Here is a 19682-nt window from a genome sequence, read left to right as displayed (position 1 = left end):
CCGCACGCATCCTGCTGCGGTCTGCTCGCGGCAGCGCCGGGGCTGCAGCCCGGGTACCGGGGACCAGAGCTGCTCCACCCCGGTTGGCACTTACCTTGGAGACGGGCCCCTTTAGTCTCCTATCCCTCCGGTGGCTGGCTGCCACCTCCCACGGGTGGGACGCGTCGGTGACTCGGGAGGACTGTCGTCGCTCCCAGCAGGAATCCGGGCCGCGGGAGGTTTGGGGCAGGTTTGGGGAAGGGTACCAAAAGGAATAGTTGGGGAGGGAGTTGGGGGAGGGCCGCACTTGGGAATTTCCAAAGCCGAGACCGGTTTAGACGGGAGGAGCCAGGGGTCAGAGTACGGACGCCCCGGGCAGGGTCTTGGAGTCCGAACCTGGCTTGGGGGCATCAGAGCTGGGATTGGGGGGAGCGCGCCCCACGTGCCTGTGACGCGGGGGCGGCCGGTAGGCGGCGACGGCGACACGGGGCTGGCGGCTGTGCTGTGCGGGGAGGGCGACTAGGCTGGCGGCAGTATGATGCGCGCCGCGCTGCCGCTGCTGGGGCTGCCCCTGGCGGGGGCGGCAGCGATCGAAGAACCCACCCAGGAGCCGGAACCTCCGAGCGTGCCTCCCCCGGGATTGGCTCTCTTCCGCTGGCAATGGCACGAGGTGGAGGCCCCCTACCTGGTAGCCCTGTGGATCCTGGTGGCCAGCCTGGCCAAAATCGGTGAGTGCGTGTGTGCGAGCGCCAGGCCAGCGGCCGGCAGCGAACCTGCCCACAACCGCTAGTTCTTGCATAGCGCCGGGACTTAGGTTGCGATTCCACAATCCGGGCTCTCATACAGCTTCTGCATCGCCTCTTGTGTGTTTCCCTCCTCCCTTTCTCCTCGCTTGGGAGGATTTGCCTTCTTAAGAGTCACCGGTGCTCTCTACGTCCCCACCCCTAGACTCCCTTACCCTCTCTGCTCCCCTCTTCCCCTTGCAGTAAGCCCTTCTTCCTCACTTCTCCACCAATCATCAGCCTCCAAAAAACCTGTGTCAGGGTGAGGCTGTGTGGGGACATGAAGCGGATGATGTTCTCTGGCAAACTCAGGCATCCTAGTCCGGAGAAACAGTCTTCCCTGGAGACCAGGTCTAAGTGTTCACTCTTTCGGGGTACTAAACTGTCACTTTTCCTCTAGTTCCCTAAAGATGCCCCCTTCTTGTGCCTAGCTTGTGGAACTCCACCCCAGCCTTTCAAGTTCAAATCTACAGTCTTCCCACTTCAGGGTATAAGAAACTTTCACTTAGTGGGGCCTTACTATGTGCTATCAGCCTTGGATGCTTTCATGCATCTGACCTCCTTTGGTCTGCACAACATTGAAGGTTGTGCTCTAGAACCCTTTCCTTGAATAGTGCTGCTTTTCCTTGCCTCCACTGCTTCCTCCCTACTTCAGAGCAACCAGTGGTCCTTCCTCCCATTAGAGACCCTCCTCCTGTCCCCTGTTGTGCAGGCTCTGCTGTGGGGGTGACTAATTATAGCTGAGCATTGCTGCTCAGTCCCCATCTATGCTGGCACAGTCTGTACTCCGATCTCACCAAAGCAGTCTTTATGTAGGAATCGCACAGCCTAGAATTTCCACACACCCCCCATCTCCCCCAGGGACACTGCTGGGAGGAGTGGGGCTGAGCAGGAACTGAAGAATGCTCCACTCTGTTGTGACAGCCTATTGCTAATGAAAAGTGAGGTTTTAAAGGCCTTTAGGGAGCCTAGTTCTGTGGACAACAAGCTTTGGTGACTGGTTTTTGGTTGCTGGGGTTGACGCATGCTCTGGAGATGAGGATGGAATAGGGTTCCTGAAGGAGAGGAGAGGAGAGGGGGGCCGGAGGGAGTGTGTGGGAGATCTGTGACTGAACATCGCTTAGGACCTGGCAGCAATGAGAGCAATGTGAGAGGAGCCTCGGGTGTGGGAGCCAAGAATTGGGTTTGCTGAGAAGTTTGTGTGTTGCAGGAGAGTCCCTGTGTTATTTAGGCTTATAGCAATGACTGTCGTTTCCCCCAGAACTCATAGTGCCTTCCCTAGCTTGGATGATACCTCCTCTGGAGGCAGGAAAAGACAGCCTCCTTCACATCAGTCCAAAAAAGAGAGGGGGGAAGGTAGGTAGAATGTTCTGGGATACCTTCCTCCAGCTTTATTGCTAGGAGAATCCGCCCCCTCACCCCCACTTTTATTCAGCAAACCTTTATGTAGATCCCACCACGTGCCAGGCACTGTCCTAGGCTCTTTGGGTACAGCTTCCACAGGGCACTGTCTTGGCACTGAGTCCCACACAGGCTAATGTGGAAGCCTACCCTACTACCCACCAACCACCCCAGGGACTGTATGGCCTCAGGGACCAAGAGAAAGCCACAGGAGTTTATTTTACAGGGCACAAGTTGAAGTGGTAATAATGCTAGAAACCCACTTAATACCACCTCCTCTTTTCCTAGGGACAGATCTGTTATGATTTTGCCCAGAGTCCTATTTAATGAACATTTGTTGAGAACCAGCTATTTGATATCCTACTTGGCACAGTCACATTGTATCATTTCGTTCTTACCCTGTATAATTGGTATTTTTCCCATATTACAGAAAAAGAAATTGAAGTTTGGGTAAATTAAATAATATACCTAAGATCACACAATTAGAAAGTGATAGAGATAGAAAAATTGGAGATCTGACAGCTGAACCCAATACTTTTTAAAGTACTGAGTCTTTGGCGAGCCTATATACTGAAAAGCACATTGGGCTAGCATAGGGCTCCCAGGATGTATAATATGTATTATGGTTTGGTTAGGGAGATAGGACACAGTCATATAATAATGGGGAACATTTATTGAGCACTTAATATAAAGCACTGGGATAAGTGCTTTTGAGTAGATTGTTATTATTCAAACCTCACAACAGTCCTATGAGAGATCATTACTGTTTTTCTCCCACTTTACTCTCGAGAAAACTGAAAATCAGAGAGGTGAAGTTATTTGCTCCAAAGTCACAGAACTACTTAAGTAGAAGAGGTAGGGTTTGAACCCAGGCAGACTGGCTCCAGAGGCTCTGAATTTTACAGCTATGTTATACTTAACTGCTGCGGTTCAAATAATGGCTATGGATAAGGGAAATCAGAGAAAGGGGAAGTCCCGTGAATATGAAAGAGAGAGGATGAGGCATTTCTGGAAATGGGAAAATCAAGCCATGGCCCGGGTTACCATGCTAGGAGCACCAAGAAATAGACAACTTTGTAGTCGTAGAAGGTTGGAGATTCTAGGGGTCCTACCTTTCGTTTCTCCTTCCTTGGTCTGAGAGTCAGGGGTTCTGAGCTTGGATAACCTTCTAAGACTGAGAGGTGATAGTCCACTGTGCGTGTGTATGCGTGCATGTGTGTGTGTGTGCATGTCGCATAAGCTGAAACCTCTGGTCCTTTTCTTGCATTGCAGTGTTTCACTTGTCTCGGAAGGTGACATCTCTGGTCCCTGAGAGCTGCCTGCTGATTTTACTGGGACTGGTGCTTGGAGGCATTGTCTTGGCTGTGGCCAAGAAAGCTGAGTACCAGCTGGAGCCAGGCACCTTCTTCCTCTTCCTGCTGCCCCCTATTGTGCTAGACTCAGGCTACTTCATGCCGAGCCGGCTGTTCTTTGACAACTTGGGTGCCATCCTCACCTATGCCGTGGTGGGCACTCTCTGGAATACCTTCACAACAGGTGCTGCCCTGTGGAGCCTGCAGCAGGCAGGACTTGTGGGTGAGTAACGCTAAGACGGCTGACAGAGGGAGGCTTTGCTGGACTTATCACCTAGCTCTTTCCTCCTCCAGCTTTGGAGATCTCACGTGGGGGAGAGCCAGGCCCTGAGAGCCCCATCTTGGGCCCCTCCCCACTGGAGTGCAAGACAGTGCTCCAGATGGGCCTTCAGCCTGCATTTAGGTCTTTGGCTGTTGAGTCTGGCTTCTACAGCATGACAGATGATTGGGCCCTGACTCCCAGCTGTGTGTGGGCTGCCGAGGCTGGGAAGCCTGTGTTACCACTCAGCTGCCTCCTGCCTTTGTTACCACACTGCCACTTGCCAGCCCTGCTCCCCTGAGGCATAGCTCTGCATTCCTGTGAGGGCCTACCATCCTGGCTCACATTATTCTTTTTAATGAATGCATATTATACATCTACAAAATGCAAGATACTACACTGGGTGTTCTCTCTACTTATCCCATTGACTCATCATGGCAACCCTGTTTAGATATTAATTTGTTTCCTTTAATGGATGAAGGAATATAGGCCCTTAGACTTCATTGATATCAGGCCCCTGGTTAGCAGGAGAAGTCCATTTTACTGAGGCTCTTTGCATTCAGGCGGCCATGACCTGCTCTCTTCTTCCTCATTTCCTGCCTGCCACTTCATTCAGTGTTGGGAATTCGGATTTCTTCCAAGGTGCAAGGGGACATTTGCAGTTTTCCCTTGAGGACTCCAACCTGGTTTTCCTAAAAGATCAGTGAACTCCCAGAGCGGGCAGGGAAGGGAGGACATGAGACCGTAATATTAATAGTGGTCTGAGTAGTAGGGTGCTTTCTATGTATTAGGTACTGGCTAAATGAAGAACTTCATGAGGAAGATACTGTTATCATTCCCAACATATACAGGAGGAAACTGAGGCTCACAGCAATGTGACCCATTCAAGTCCCACCCGTGGTGCTTTTTATACTATATTCAACCCTCACAGATGGAGAGCCTCTCCCCCTCCCGCTGAGAATTGTGAGCGTCACATCCCTTAGGCTGAGAACCACAGGCGTGGGAGAAACACGCTCTTTTGTCCTTCTCCCTAATCAAGCCAGTCAGCAGCCAGCTTCCACCTGCTGGTGGTTTTTATTACTGCTGCTGCAGTGGCTATTGTCAGAGCTGCGTTAGCTTTTCAGGTTACGTAGAGCTTTCTTAGCCATCTCCTAGGTTGGTTTTTGCAGCCACCTTGTGAGGTAGGCACATGAGGGGGCATGGCTAAGAGAAGCCATGTGACAATGATAGTGCCACATCACAGAGCTGGTAAGTGGCAAAGCCAGGCCTTAGGCTCAGGTCTCTTGACCGGCTGGCTGACGCTCTCTTCACCATCCCAGGTCCTCCTGGGGTGTCCTTGTTTTAACAGTGGGATGGAGCCTGGGCTTGTTATAGGGAACGTGGTAGGAGACTCAGTACCTCACCAGTTACTGTCCCCTATCTGTCTCTTGAAAGCCCCTAGAGTACAGGCTGGCTTGCTGGACTTCCTGCTGTTCGGGAGCCTCATCTCTGCAGTGGACCCCGTGGCTGTCCTGGCTGTATTTGAGGAGGTGCACGTTAACGAGACTCTCTTCATCATTGTCTTTGGCGAGTCCCTGCTTAATGATGCAGTCACCGTGGTAAGACTGCTCAGATGGCTGCCATTCCCGATCCTAGGCCCTCAGGCTCGTCTCCCCATACTCCCCGGGTGCCCTGGGCAAGAAATACAGCCTCCGTGTTCATCTTCTCGCAGCAGCTGGCCTTCCCCTCGTTCCTGACTCTCCTCTTCTCCTCCAGGTGCTGTACAAGGTCTGCAACTCCTTTGTGGAGATGGGCTCTGCCAATGTGCGGGCCACTGACTACCTGAAGGGAGTCGGTCAGTATCTCCCCGCTTTCAGCTGGCACTGCCTGTGTACCTCCCCCCCAGTTGCTAAGTTTCTGTCCCCACCGCAGCAGGACAGCAGAGGCTGTTCTGGTTGCCTCCTTTCTTTCCCTCCTCCATGGAGAAATGGGCCCTGAGAATACAAGAAGGAGGGGCTTTCCTGGGATCCTGGCTCAGGGACCCTGATCCCCGGGGAGTGCAGCGGGCATCGTCCTCCACTGCCTGCCAGGCAGAAGTCTTGTCAGCCCGGGTAGGGTCCAGGCCAGGGGTCGTGCTGACAACCCACTCCTCCCCCAGCCTCCCTGTTTGTGGTCAGTCTGGGCGGGGCAGCCGTGGGCTTAGTCTTTGCCTTCCTCCTGGCCCTGACCACACGCTTCACCAAGCGGGTCCGCATCATCGAGCCGCTGCTGGTCTTCCTCCTCGCCTACGCAGCCTACCTCACTGCTGAAATGGCCTCGCTGTCTGCCATTCTTGCGTGAGTCCTGGGGAACTTGTAGGCAGGCAGCTGGGAGGGGTCCCCGGAGATGGTTGCCCCTTCTATGAACAGAAGCAGGACCCTGAGGAATCCATAGGTTTCCCTGAGCCCTGCTGATAGTGGGAGCCTCAGACTCCCCTTAGGAGACAATAAACCTCAGGTAATGTTCTTGGATCTGCCTCCAGAACATTCCAGAACCCAGTCTTCCTCTGCCTGAAGTACTCTGTGGGGTGTGGGCTGAGCTGAAATTGGCTTCAAAGCCTGGTGCCACTGGCGGTGGGGGCCACAGCGCTTCAAAAGGTGCCTCGGAGAGTGTGCCATTCAGAGCATGTTTTGCCCCCCTCCCCTCCAGGAGGCACCGAGTGGGGGGCCTGGAGATATGCACCCTTACCCCAGGACCACCCCTAGCTATTCTTGGACGGTTCCCATGACTCCTGGGCTTCAGCTCTGAGACTCTGACGTCCTGGGGTGGACAACACCCTCTCCTGCAGCATGCTCCTACCCTGAGGTGGTGCCTCCTGAGACCCCTTCTTACCCTATCTCTCCATTCCTCTCCCAGGGTGACTATGTGTGGCCTGGGCTGCAAGAAGTATGTGGAGGCCAACATCTCCCATAAGTCACGCACAACTGTCAAATACACAATGAAAACTCTAGCCAGCTGTGCTGAGACTGTCATCTTCATGCTGCTTGGCATCTCAGCTGTGGACTCTTCTAAGTGGGCCTGGGACTCTGGGCTGGTGCTGGGCACCCTGTTCTTCATCCTATTCTTCCGAGCCCTCGGTATTGCTGGCACTGTCTGCTATCCCACTCTCCTTCCTGCCCCTGCCCCAGCTCATCTTCCAGTCTGAGTCCACATCCTCATCAATTCCTAAGCCTCTCCTCGTTGCTCTGCCCTCCCAGCCTCCATCAGCCCTTAGCCCAGATACTCGGTGCGGTCTACTCCCAGTGCCCTCCACTCCCAACCCCTGCTCCCACTGGCCTCCCTCCTGCCATAGGTGTAGTCCTGCAGACATGGGTGCTGAATCAATTCCGGCTGGTCCCTCTGGACAAGATTGACCAGGTGGTGATGTCCTATGGGGGCCTGCGGGGAGCTGTGGCCTTCGCTCTCGTCATCCTCCTGGATAAGAATAAGGTCCCTGCCAAGGACTACTTCGTGGCCACTACTATCGTGGTGGTCTTCTTTACAGTCATCGTGCAGGTGGGAGAGACCGCAGACTGGGCGGGAAGAGGGTCTGGCAGGTCCGGGGGAGGTTTGGAGCCTTTGGGATAGGCGCTCCTCTTTCTGTTGGGGGTACAGGGGCCTGGCTTCCCAGACCCTGAATGCACTGAGGTCAGGATACAGAAGCTGAAGCCTAATTATGGGGAGAGCAATGCAACAGGGAATTGGAAAGGGCAGGGCTCACTCGCTGCCTGTCTGCAGGGCCTGACTATCAAGCCGCTGGTCAAGTGGCTGAAGGTGAAGAGGAGCGAGCATCACAAACCCACCCTGAACCAGGAGCTGCATGAGCACGTGGGTACCAGACCCCCATCCCGCCACCCGTCCCTCTCTCCCTTATTTTGAGCAGAGTCCTGATCCAGTCCCCCTACCCACCCCCCCTTCTAGACTTTTGACCACATTCTGGCTGCAGTGGAGGACGTTGTGGGGCACCATGGCTATCACTACTGGAGGGACAGGTGAGGGAGCTGCCCCGAGGCTCCTTCAGCAGCAGCAGCCCCACCAGCCAGGGCAGCATGGGGGATGTGTCATACTCCTGAGAAGGGTCACAGCCAGGCTCAGGCTTGGTGACCTCTGCCTGAAGCCCTTCCACCGAAGGGCTTCCCAGTACTTTCAGGATAAGACAAGACTCCCCATTGAGGCCTGCCTGGCCCTGCATGGTCTGCTCTGTCTTTGACCATCTGTCTGTTAATTATGTGGACCCTGGTTAAGAGCCTCAGGACCTACCATGCTCCTCCCACCCTGGCCACTGGGACGTTTGCTCATTTCTCGCTACTAGAACACACCCTCACCTCTTTACCTACTTAACCTCTGTACACCCTTCATGTCTCCCCATAGCCATCAAGTCCGTAGGGGGGCTGTCCCTGTCCTGCCCGACTAGGACAAATCCCTGTCACACTCCATTATTATACCCTGTAGTTCTTGTCATGGTTGCAATTTTACAGTTGTGATAAATTAATGGCAGGCTTTCCTATAACACTATAAATTCTGTGAGGGCAGGGACTAGCTTCAAGATTTTTCCCCGACCAAGGCCCATAATAACCTGTTGCAACCCCACAAGAGGGCCAGGCCAGTGCTGGTGGCGTCCCTGCCCCTTCTGAGGAAGGGCCAGCCGGCCGGGCCATGGGGATGGCACTCAGCGCCGGGCCTGGCATCCTCTGTAGGTGGGAGCAGTTTGACAAGAAGTACCTGAGTCAGCTGCTGATGCGGCGGTCAGCCTACCGCATCCGGGACCAGATCTGGGATGTGTACTACAGACTCAACATCCGGGACGCCATCAGCTTCGTGGACCAGGTGGGTCTGCGGCCAGTGGTGGGTGAGCAGGTGGCCGGCAGGGCAGGGCAGGAAGGGGTGACTGATAGCAGACAGGCCCTGAGAAGGAAGTCAGGAATTCCTAGGAGACTCAGTGGTCTTGTGAAAGGGCAGCTGCAGGAACCATCCTGGTCTGATGCTGACATCCGGAGTCTGGTGGACAGCAGAGAAGGGTGGGAAACGGCTGGCCTCTGAGTCAACATAGGGCTCAGTTCTTATCACTTACAGGCTTGTGACCTTCAGTGAGTCACTTAGACTCTCTGAGCCTCAGTTTCCTCAACTGTAAGAAAGTAGAAATAAGAGTGCCTACATCACAGAGTTTTGTGGATTCAGTAGGTAAAGTTGTACCTCGAACATCAAAAGAACAGAACGTGTTAACTATTATTTTTTTAACACAATACTTCAAACATCAAAAGAGCAGAATAAGTGTTAACTATTGTTATTTTTTTATTGTCCTCTGACTGTCTGGGCCACCCTCAATCTGATGGCCATCTGAGCTTTGTCTTGGCCCCTCCAGGGAGGCCATGTCTTATCCTCCACAGGGTTCACTCTGCCCTCTATGCCCGGCCGAAATTCTGTGGCAGAGACCTCTGTCACCAACCTGCTGTAAGTCCTTGAGCCCACCTCCCCTTCCTCAGGCTCCTCTCCAGGCAGCCCTCCATCCGAATCACTTCTGGGAAAGTTTGTCAGCGCCTTTGCTTCTGCCCTTCCCTGGCCTGCGCCTCCCAGCCCTTCCCCAGCACATGCGTTCCCTGCCTCTTGCAGGAGGGAGAGTGGCAGCGGAGCGTGTCTGGACCTGCAGGTGATTGACACAGTACGTAGTGGTCGGGACCGAGAGGATGCTGTGATGCACCATCTGCTCTGCGGAGGCCTCTACAAGCCGCGTCGCAGGGTGAGAGCAGCTTGGGTTTAAGAGTTGGGGGAGGTGGCGGGGTGGGGGGGACAGTCTGGGAAGGCCATGACCGCAGGCTCAAGAGGCAGTTGGCACCAGCTTATGAAGAGTTATAGATGCCTAGATGAAGAGTCAGGGCTTCATCTTGTCAGTAATAAGTTTTAGCTTTTCTTTTTTGAGTAAGGGTTGGTCTGATATAAGCACTGTTTAGAGATGCCTTCTCTGGTAGCTGAATGCAGATCAAATTGGAAGGGGGGAGTTGAAAGGCTGTGGGCGCCAGTTGAGAGGCTGGGCGGGCCAGTTGGGAAGCTGGAGTGCAACACTGGGTTAGAGCCGGGTGGTGAGAAGGGAGAGGCGCATCGGCTGGGTGACTGGCCTGGAGGGGAGACCGGGCAGAGGAGCACAGAGGGCTCACCAGGGTCCCAGCAGGAGAGCTGAAAAAGCCTGAGGGGCCAGCTTAGTCTGGGGAAGGCTGATGTCTATTTTAGGTATTGTGAGTTAGTCCAGTGCAGATCGTTTGTGAAGTCTTGGGGCTGGAAAGGCCCACTCCAACCAGGAGGGAACCTGTTGCAACCCCACAAGGGGGCAGCAAGCCATTACCTTGATTGAACCTTCCTGAAATGGGAAGCCAGCTGTTCCCATTCCTGGGAGTTGTAACAGGGAAGGCTGTTTCTATTGTTGAGACAGGCTTGCTTGCTTTAACTTGCTCCCACTGGTCCCGATTTAACTCTCTGCAGCTCTGCAGAATATGTTTTCAAAGGTTTCCAGGCAGTTCCCTTCCATACAGGCCAGCATGTCTTCTCCCTGATGTGTGGAAGGTGAAATTCTAGCTGTCATTAGCCAGGGCAGGGCATAGGGCCTCTCTTACCTTCCTAGTTCTAGAACTTGGCCTTCGCTTCTCACAGCCCACAATCCCCCCAGCTTTGCCTCACCACCCCGAGGCCCCATATTGCCCTTACACGGAGGCAAACCCCCAGTGTCTTCTTCATTTTGGGGGTGTTAAACCCTATTGCATCCAACCTGTGGGGTTTTTGTTTTATTTACTTTTTTCTAGTAGAAAATTTCACTCATTCACAAAACTAGAGAGAATAAAAAAACTCATTATCCATCACCCAGCTCCAATAATTATCAATGCATAATTTACTGTTATTATATTCTGGACTCCCCTACATTCCATCCACACTTTATTATCTTAAAACAAACTCCAGACATCATATATCATCTCTAAATATCTCAGTATATATCTCTAGGTGGCAAGAGCTCTTAACAAAAAACAACACAGTACCATTATCACTTGTAACAGTTAACAACAATTCCACCTTATATCAAATATCCGGTGTTTATAAATATTTTTCCAGATGGTTCTGTCTAAATCAAGATTCAAATAAAGTCCACACTTTGCATTTGGTAAATATGTCTCTTTATTTAAAAAATATATATAATATTTCCTTTTCTTTCTTTTTATCCCCTTGTTATTTATTTGTTGAAAAAAACACTTTGTTCCAGAGAATTTTCCATTTTATAGATTTTGCTGATCACATCCCAGTGGCAGTGTTTAACATGTTCCTCCCTCCCCTATGTTTCCTGGTCGTTAAATCTGGACGCCTCGTCAGATTCAGGGCCGTTGAATGAATACGCCACGTGTTTCTCACTGTGCTACATCAGGATGTACACAGTGACTGGCTGTCCACGAATGTGTGTGTGTAAGATTGGCTAGTGGGTCCAGTCCGACCCGGTCTTGCATTGTCAGTGAAAAAAAACTGGAGTGAGATTGTGCTTATCCCTATTCAATGCATCTCATTTGATTTAGCCCATCATTCCATCATTCGGATCCCATGTTTGCCACCAAATACCTGCTCAGATTCACATCATATGACAGTTTGCTAAGCCTGTTAACTCTGTGTTCATCCAAATCAACATAAACATGTTGACGAGGACGGAGCCCTGTGGCACATGACCAAAGACTTTCCATCTGATCCTCCAGACTGACACGAACCCAGCATTTTGGGGGTCCGATTACTCACCCAGTTCTGAATGTACTCGGTTATACCATAACACAATACATCATTCCTCATGTTGTTCACAGAAATACCATCAAAGAGAGACAGAAGTGTCTAGTGTGCAGCTAGAAATATAAGATTGTAGTTTAAGAGGGAGATAAGGTCTGGGGATAGATTTGTAAGCATCTTTATTTTTGTTACAGTTTTTATTTTTCAACTTTACCATTTTTTTCTTACTTTATTGTTATTATTATAATTCGTTTTGTAAGCATCTTTATCAGAGGGTCCTCATCTGGCCACCTCAGAATCCCTTGCGGAGCTTGCTAGAATACATATTTCTGGCTTCATCCCCCTGGAGATTTTGATTCTGTAGGATGAAATGCAACAAAGGGTCTGTGCATTTAATAAGTCCCTCAGGTGACCACGATGCAGCTGGTCTGATGGCTGGTGTTTGGGACCCACAGTTCTCTCTCACTGTCCTTGCTGGTGCTGAGAGATGGGGATGTTTGCTGGGGAGAACGTTTAGCGGGGAGACAGGAGGGCCACGGACAACACTGTGGGGAATGCACGTGGGAGACAAGAAGGGGGGCCAGCGAAGGAGAAGAGAGAGGAGCCCATGGAGGAGCAGGAGCAGCTGGTGTTTTGGGCACCTGGGGCAGAGGTGCGGGAAGGAGCAGACAGCGGGGTTGGTCCTGAACTGGGCACCCATGGTTGTCGGACTGAGCGGGTTCGACAACCACGGAGAGAGAGGTAGGGGAGTTTAAAGTGCAGCCTGAGGTGCAGCAGTGGTGGGTGTAAGGACAGCTATCTGGAAAGTTCTGCCCGGAGAGAGAGAATCCTGTGTAGCTTAGGGGGCGTGTGTGGGCCAGACAAGTGGACCAGGTTCATCATAACTGGTGGTGCAAAGAAAGAAATGTCCCCAGTGGTGTCACAGTAACCCCCTGTCTCTGGTCACTTCTAGTCAGAGAGAACCGGAAAAGGGCCATAGTGGATGGGGGAATAGGTTCTGGGGTAAGGGAAAGTTACCAAATTTTTTGGATGGTAAGATGCACTGGACCATAAGGCACACCTAGGTTTTAGAGGAGGAAAATAGGGAAAAAAATTCGAAGCAAAAAATGTGGTAAAATATTTAATGACATAAATAACATAGGCTACCCCCACCCCCACCCCCGGCCCCCGCAGGAAGCCAGGCAAACTACATTCGGACTATAAGACACACCCCTTTCCCCCCAAATTTGGGGGTGTGTCTTAGAAAAATATGATATTCTCCAGTGAACTGAGACTACAGAGTGTCTGGATGGATTCCTATTGTATTTTTGCCTTTTTTTTTTTTTTTTTTTAAATCCATGGCTAGTTCTTGAAAAACTGGGCCAGCAGGGCCTATGGCAGGGGTGTCAAACTCATTTTCACCGGGGGCCATATTAGCCTTGTGGTTGCCTTCAAAGGGCTGAAGTAATTTTAGGACTGTATACATGTAACTACTCCTTAACTATTAAGGAGTTGAAATTACACTTGGCCCTTTGAAGGCAACAGTGAGGCTGATGCGGCCGCCAGTGAAAATGAGTTTAATATCCCTGGCCTACAGTGACCGTGGGGCTGTGGCCTGGGATTCCTGTGGGAGGCCAAGGCACCCAGCCTGATGGCAGGGCGGGGCTGTCATTGCCAGTACAAGGCCAGCTGCAGCCGCCACTTCATCTTGGAGGACGCGCAGGAGCGGCAGGACAAGGAGGTCTTCCAGCAGAACATGAAGCGGCGGCTGGAGTCCTTCAAGTCCACCAAGCACAACATCTGCCTCACCAAGAGCAAGCCACGGCCCCGCAAGGCTGGCTGCAAGAAGGCACGTGATTTCTTTGGGACTTCTGTTTGGGGCTGGAGACTGACGGCATGCAGTTTTGAGCCTCCGGGTGTTGGAATACAGCCCAGGGGGACCCCTAGCTGGATAAATCTCAGGAGCTTGGTGGCCGTAACAGTCTGGGTTCCTTTGCATCTTCCTGGAGCCCTGGCAGGATAAGGTGAGGCCTTCGTAAGGACATCAGCCTCTTGGCCGTGAGGTCACCTGCTGGAAGGCAGCAGGACTCCCCACCAGAGGTGAAATGAGAAAGGCAGATTCCTTGGAGGGGGCGACTCCCTGAGACCCTAATTCTGCCTGGCTGATGCATTGAGAGCCGTTGCTGGGGCATGTGTTACTCAGACTCCGTAACACTTTTTTGGGGTGGGGGTCAAAGGATGGTGGAACCACGGGGACTGACACAGTCCCCTCCCCCTGCTGTGTCAGGAAGACAACAGAGCTGAGGTTGGAGCCAGGGCTGAAGGCTTAGGGTTTTTTCTTGCTCCTCAGAAGAATGGTGTGGCTAACACTGCAGCTTCAAATGGGAAACCGCCTCAAGACCTGGGCTTTCAGGACACAGGCAAGCAGGGAGCGGGGCAGTGGGAGGGGAAGGGCAGGGGCCCATCCACCGGAATCCTGGAGGACCCGCTCTGTCCTGTATTCAGAGCCATGAGCTGGGGCTCCTCCTCTCGGGGACCCCCTGGGCACATGACTTCGAAGCTGGATGTGTTTAAAGCAGTTATTGGACTGTTTGTGACAGGAGGTGTCCGGTAGCTAACTACTGGTTACAGGCCCTGAGGACTTGGAAAAGGTGCCATGGAGAAGGGGAGAGCTTGGTCTGAGCCTTGGCGGATGGATGGATCCTGGGGCCCAGCATCCCATCTGCAAAACCAGGATGAGCTGAACATTGATGGGCCTTCCAGCTCTCCGAATGCTCGTGTTCTCAGTCGATGGGCTCTGGGGCTGAGAGGAGAGGCTGGGGCAGCTGGAAAGTGTGACTTCCCTCATGGTGTCCTCCGAGGAGTCCACTTGCCCTGCTTGCCTCCTCGGGTTCTGTAGTTCCACTTCCCTTCCTCTCAAACCCTCACCCCCTAGGCCAGGGCTGAAGCAGCCAGAGGAGAAGGCAGGGGCCTCTGCCGACAGTGGGCTCTGCCTGGGTGGGCAGGGAGCCGCCTTGCACAGTACTAAGAGGCAGTTGCTGGGCTGGCCACCTCGACTCAGCTCTTGTCCCTCTCCAGCCGCTGTGATCTTAACCGTGGAGTCTGAGGAGGAGGAGAGCGACAGTTCTGAGACAGAGAAGGAGGATGACGAGGGGATCATCTTTGTGGCTCGGGCCACCAGTGAGGTTCTCCAGGAGGGCAAGGCCTCAGGTAATGGCTTCCCCTCTGCCTCCCGACCCTCGGGAGCAAGCTGGAGCAGTGCAGCTGGCTTCTCCCTTTTCACTCCGGGCAGCTCCCGTCCGCCATTCACTCATTTTTTCACCAACCAGCACTCACGGAGCACTGCCTAACATACATGATTGCATTCAGCCTTCACAACAACCGCGATGGGAAACAGCTCAGAGGAACAAAGGGACTTAGGAATTGTCCAGAGTCCCACAGCAGAGCCAGAATTCGAGCCTGACCCCTCGGACTCCAACACCCACAGCGCTGTCACTGTGGTGCTGCCTCCCTTTGTAGATGGGGAGAAACACGCACGAGGTGACAAGCTAATACCTGGCTTTGCCGTGACCCAGGCTCGGTGCACCTGCCCTGAGGTAGAAGCCCTGGTGCTGGTGGCAGCCTGTTCTGGGGGAGGAGCCCGAGTTCATCAAAATGGAATGACTGTGGATAAAAAACACTATTTCCATGTTCCCGCATGTGGAGAACCGACTGTCTCATAAATATCACTGTTAGTTGTTGGCTCAGGCACCCTCAGGTGTCTTTAAGTCTCAGGTGTCTTTTAGTGTTTTTTTATTATAGAAAATTTCAAAATATGCCTTAGACAGAATGGTAAAACGAAACGCCACCGATCTGTCACCCAGCTTCAATAATCACCTACTTCTAACCAATCTTGCCTCCACCACCATACCCTTCTCTTCATTGGGTTCTTTTGAAGCACATCTCTGATACTGTATCACTTTATCAGTAAATGCCTCAGAGTGTATCTCTAAAAGATTAGGATTCTTTTTAAAAAATCCAACCACAGTATCATTATCATATTTAAAATCTTGGTTATCGAATATCCAGTCAGTGTTCCAACTTCTCTGATTAATATTTTTTATAGTAGATTTCTTCAAATAAAAACCCAGATAAGGCCCACTTATTACATTTAGTCTATAAGCCTCTTTTAACCTTTACTAGTAGTTCTCAAGGGGGTGGTGGTGGAGAGATTTTTGCCCCTGAGGTGACATCTGACACTGTCTGGAGACATTTTGGGTTGTGACAGCTGGAGGGGTGCACTCGCACTGGGTGGGCAGAGGCCAGGGATGCTGCTAAACATCCTGCAATGCACAGGACCCCCCCCCACATCAAAGAAGTATCTGTTCCAACATGTCAATGGTGCCCAGTTAAAAAAAAATTTTTATTATGTTGATTTTTTAGAGTGAGGGGAAGGGATAAAGAGAGATGCATCAATTTGTTGTTCTACTTATTCATGCATTTATTGTTGATTTTTGAAAAAAATTATTGATTTATTTTTAGAGAGGGGAAGGAAGGGAGAAAGAGAGGGAGAGAAACATCAATGTGTGGTTGCCTCTCACATGGTCCCCACTGGGGACCTGGCTTGCAATCCAGGCATGTGCCCTGACTGGGAAGAACCAATGACCCTTTGGTTCTCAAGCCAGCACTCAATCCACTGAGCCATGCCAGCCAGGACTCACTGGTTGATTCTTATATGTGTCTTGTCCAGGAATAGAACCCAACTGAGCTACGTGGCCAGGGCATGATGTCAAGTTTTTATAGGTCTGCTCCCCACAAAAAAAATATCTCCACCACATACTTTTACCCCTTGTATTTATTGAAACAATCTGGTTATTTCTTCTACAGTATTTCTTTGTCTGAATTTTGCTGATTGCATCTCCAAAGTGTCATTTAATATGTTTCACTGTCCCTTATATTTCCTTTACTTATTTTTATCAGGTAAAATCTAGCCCTGACCAGTGTGGCTCCGTTGGTTGGGTATCGTCCCACAAAGCAAAAGGTTGCTGGTTCAATCCCTGGTCAGGGCACATGTCTGGGTTGTGGGTTTGGTCTCAGATCGGGGCATGTGTGAGAGGCAACTGATCAGTGTTTCTCTCTCACATCGATGTTTCGCTTCCTTTCTTTCACCCTCCCTTCCCTTCTCTCTAAAACTAAGTAAATAAAATATTTTTTAAAAGACAAAAAAAAAATCTAAAAAATCCAAAACCTGATTATTCCATTCAATGAGTGGTTCCTGACAACTCTTTGACCTCTTCTTCCTGTATGTTCTCAAATTTTGTGTGTCTGGACTGTCTCATCTCCTTAACTAATCTTTTATTTCCTTTAAACTGGTAATTATATCTAGATCAGATTTCGGTTTTAATTTCTTTAGTGAAAACAGTTTATAGGTGGTGGCGGTGCACTTCCCATCATCCCACATCAGGATGTACGTGCCGCCTGGTTATCCGCCACTGACCACGGGGCTCAGACGCTGTTGCCCAGACTCCTCCATTGTCAAGTTCCTTGTCAGCTTTTCATCAGATGGTCTCCGCAGCCGCTGATCACCATGGCCAGATCCCACATTTCATTTCCCGTTGCACGGTGGTGATATTCTACATCTATTTTTTTTGTTTACATTATGACCAACTTCCCCCCCCATTATTACTTAGTTTACTTTGAGACATCGTTCATACCACAAAGAATGGAGAAATGCTTGATTTTTTCCTTTTACTGATCAGTTTCAGACCATGAGTTGATTCCCCAGCATCCTCCAAAGGTAAACATGGAAGAGTTTTTGTTGTTTTAATTTTGTTGTGATTAAAATTTAACATTTCGGGTCTTTCCAGAGGCAGTTTTACTTTCAGTCGCATAATCGATGCATTTTATGAGGCATTCAGTCTACTTTATTGGACTGCTCAGGACTTTACAAAGAGTAGACGCATACTGAGCGCCTATTACACGGCATCGTGCTTGACTTTGGCGAGAGGGCTTGTCTTTCCCAGGTTTCCTCTTTCAGAACTTTAGACTTCCTGTCATACAGAGGCTGCGCCTTCCAACCTGGCCCCCTGCATTCTGGGATTCTCAGCTCATGTCTACTTTTTGGCATCCTATTTTTGGCATGGCCCTTAGCCTGCTATTAGGTTTGCATGAGCTCACACTCCTGGGCTCTGTCCCACCAAAGGGCTGTGGTGAGTGCTCAGGCAGAATTCCCAGCAGCAAAGCCTTTGGCCGGAGCCCTGAGATCTTCCTCATCCTTACTGCTGTCTTACCCTGGGATGGGGCTTGGCAGGATGTGGTTTCTGAGACTGCAAGTCGGGTTTCTGAGAGCTGACTGAGGATGGGGTTTTTTTCCCTGCCTGGCTCCTTCTTTTTCTTGCCTTAGTTATTTTCATTTTTCAACAGGTATTTGTTGAGCAACTACTGTGTGCCCAGCCCTGCGCTAGGTGCTGGGGATACAATGAAGAGCAAAATCAGCTGTGGAGCTCGCCTTCAGCAAGGCATTCATCAAATAATGACACAAATGGATGTAATATGGCAACTGTGGAGTGAATTTATTTATGAAAATGTGCTTATACTTGAGAATTCCATTGTGTTGGTAATGAGTGTGTGTGCTCTCTCTTTCCAGGGAGCCTTGAGGTGTGTCCAAGCCCACGTATCATTCCCCCCTCTCCAACTTGTGCAGAGAAGGAGCTACCTTGGAAGAGTGGCCAGGGGGACCTGGCAGTCTACGTGTCCTCGGAAACCACCAAGATTGTGCCGGTGGACATGCAGACGGGCTGGAACCAGAGCATCTCATCCTTGGAGAGCCTGGCATCCCCACCCTGCACCCAGGCCCCAACTGTGGCTCACCTGCCTTCCTGCCGACCAGCTGCTAAAGAGCCCCAGGCCCCTCTTGACCTGTCTTCAGATCTGCGCCCTAGCTTCGCCTTTCCTCCAAGTCTGGCCAAGGCTGGCCGCTCCCGCAGTGAGAGCAGCGCTGACATCCCCCGGCAGCAGGAGCTGCAGCCACTCATGGAACACGAGGACCACTCGCATCTTAGCCCAGGCACTGCCAGTTCCCACTGGTGCATCCAGTTCAACAGAGGTGGCCGGCTGTAGCCCAGAGACTTGGGGAGGAGCAGGAGGCCAGAGTCCCTGTAGGGAATATTCCTGGAACAAAGGGCGGAGGAGCCCACTCAGCCTGACATGGGGTCAGAAGTAGCAACTGGGCTCCCTTAGGGCAGGTCGGAAGGGTCTCCTGGGCTGGTCCTCACAGGGGCCCTTTTCACCACCACCCCTGCTCCTAACTCCTGCCACCACTCCATTTAGTAAGGCCCTAACCCTGGCTCAAGACCCAGTCCAGAGCTAGGGGCTAGGCCCAGAGACTCAGATGGCTGATGCCCCCTCCCCAGCCGGCCTTCCTGGGCTCACCTTAAGCAGCTGTTTCCTGCCCCCAAAGCAAGGACATCATTCCTCAGCTGGCACTGGCCTTTCCTGCCCTCCATCCCGTCCTTAGCGCCAGCTGAAGGACAGTGGCAATGAGGTTCCTCTAGGGGCTGGTCCTCTGAGGGCTTGGGGTGGAGTGGGAGGTGGAGCAGGTCTCAACCTCGGGCTTTGCTGCCCTCTTGCATCAGCTACCCATAACCAACTTTTTTAGGGCACTGGGAATGTCTTCACTTCTTGCTTTATTTCCTTTCGTTTGCTGCCAGTTATTGGGGCAATAGTTTCTCCTTTTCCAGCACCAAGGCCACAGGGCCAGGTGAGGCTTCAGGTCAAGGCTGGCTGCTTTTTAGCCAGGGTCACTCTGAGGATCTACTGCTCTGCATCCAAGTCTGGGCCTTTTGGATCCTTGGGTCTGGGTTTTCTGAGGAAGGGGGACAGTCGCCTTGGGGCTCCACATCACCACCTTGACATTTCCCAAGCAGGAAGGGGGCAGGGCCACTGCTCCACTGCTCTGGGGGCCCGGACGCCTGGCTGCAATGGCAAGGGGGCTGATGGGGTAGCAGCTGACTTTCCCGGGGTTAGCGCCTGCCCCGTGTTTTATACCTTGAACTGAAGACACATTAAACACCCCTCGGATGGATGGGTGTCCTGTGTCCATGTGTTTGGGGGTTCTAGGGGCAGGGGTGTGGCAACAAGAGTACCCAGTGAGGAAAATGGAAACTCCCAGCCACCTGCCCCAGGGCTTCTGGGATAGAGAAGGACTAT

The 19682-nt window shown here is 51.7% G+C and overlaps 1 protein-coding gene across 4 annotated transcripts; it reads left to right on the top strand.

The window, feature by feature from the left end:
• The first annotated feature begins 484 nt into the window (after window positions 1–484).
• Window positions 485–19557, top strand: SLC9A5 (solute carrier family 9 member A5). Of its 4 annotated transcripts, none has more exons than XM_037162660.2 (16): window positions 485–707; window positions 3435–3737; window positions 5208–5371; window positions 5529–5607; window positions 5911–6088; window positions 6648–6868; window positions 7084–7286; window positions 7509–7598; window positions 7692–7762; window positions 8468–8597; window positions 9133–9221; window positions 9381–9507; window positions 13174–13344; window positions 13849–13915; window positions 14574–14705; window positions 18121–19557. In XM_037162660.2, the coding sequence occupies exons 1-16, from the start codon at window positions 515–517 to the stop codon at window positions 18591–18593; spliced, it is 2691 nt and encodes an 896-aa protein (XP_037018555.2). In that variant the 5' UTR covers window positions 485–514; the 3' UTR covers window positions 18594–19557. The 4 variants fall into 4 exon arrangements, with proteins under 4 accessions (XP_037018555.2, XP_037018554.2, XP_037018553.2 ...); XM_037162659.2 differs by having other exon boundaries at window positions 13846–13915; XM_037162658.2 differs by lacking the exons at window positions 5911–6088; window positions 6648–6868.
• The last annotated feature ends 125 nt before the right edge of the window (window positions 19558–19682 follow it).

Source organism: Artibeus jamaicensis, unplaced genomic scaffold (genome assembly GCF_021234435.1).
Source record: "Artibeus jamaicensis isolate MK-2021 breed Jamaican fruit bat unplaced genomic scaffold, CSHL_Jam_final contig_464, whole genome shotgun sequence".
In the NCBI taxonomy this organism is placed as follows: domain Eukaryota; kingdom Metazoa; phylum Chordata; class Mammalia; order Chiroptera; family Phyllostomidae; genus Artibeus; species Artibeus jamaicensis.
The sequence above is the reverse complement of the archived record's forward strand: the minus strand, read 5'-3'. Positions and strand labels throughout refer to the sequence as shown.

Excerpts from the sequence above, each read along its gene's own strand:
- SLC9A5 (XM_037162659.2), top strand. The coding sequence starts at position 515 with ATGATGCGCGCCGCGCTGCCGCTGCTGGGGCTGCCCCTGGCGGGGGCG. Across the intron at positions 708-3,434 it reads GGCCAGCCTGGCCAAAATCG|TGTTTCACTTGTCTCGGAAG; the intron begins GTGAGTGCGTGT and ends CTTGCATTGCAG. Across the intron at positions 13,916-14,573 it reads CCTGGGCTTTCAGGACACAG|CCGCTGTGATCTTAACCGTG; the intron begins GCAAGCAGGGAG and ends GTCCCTCTCCAG.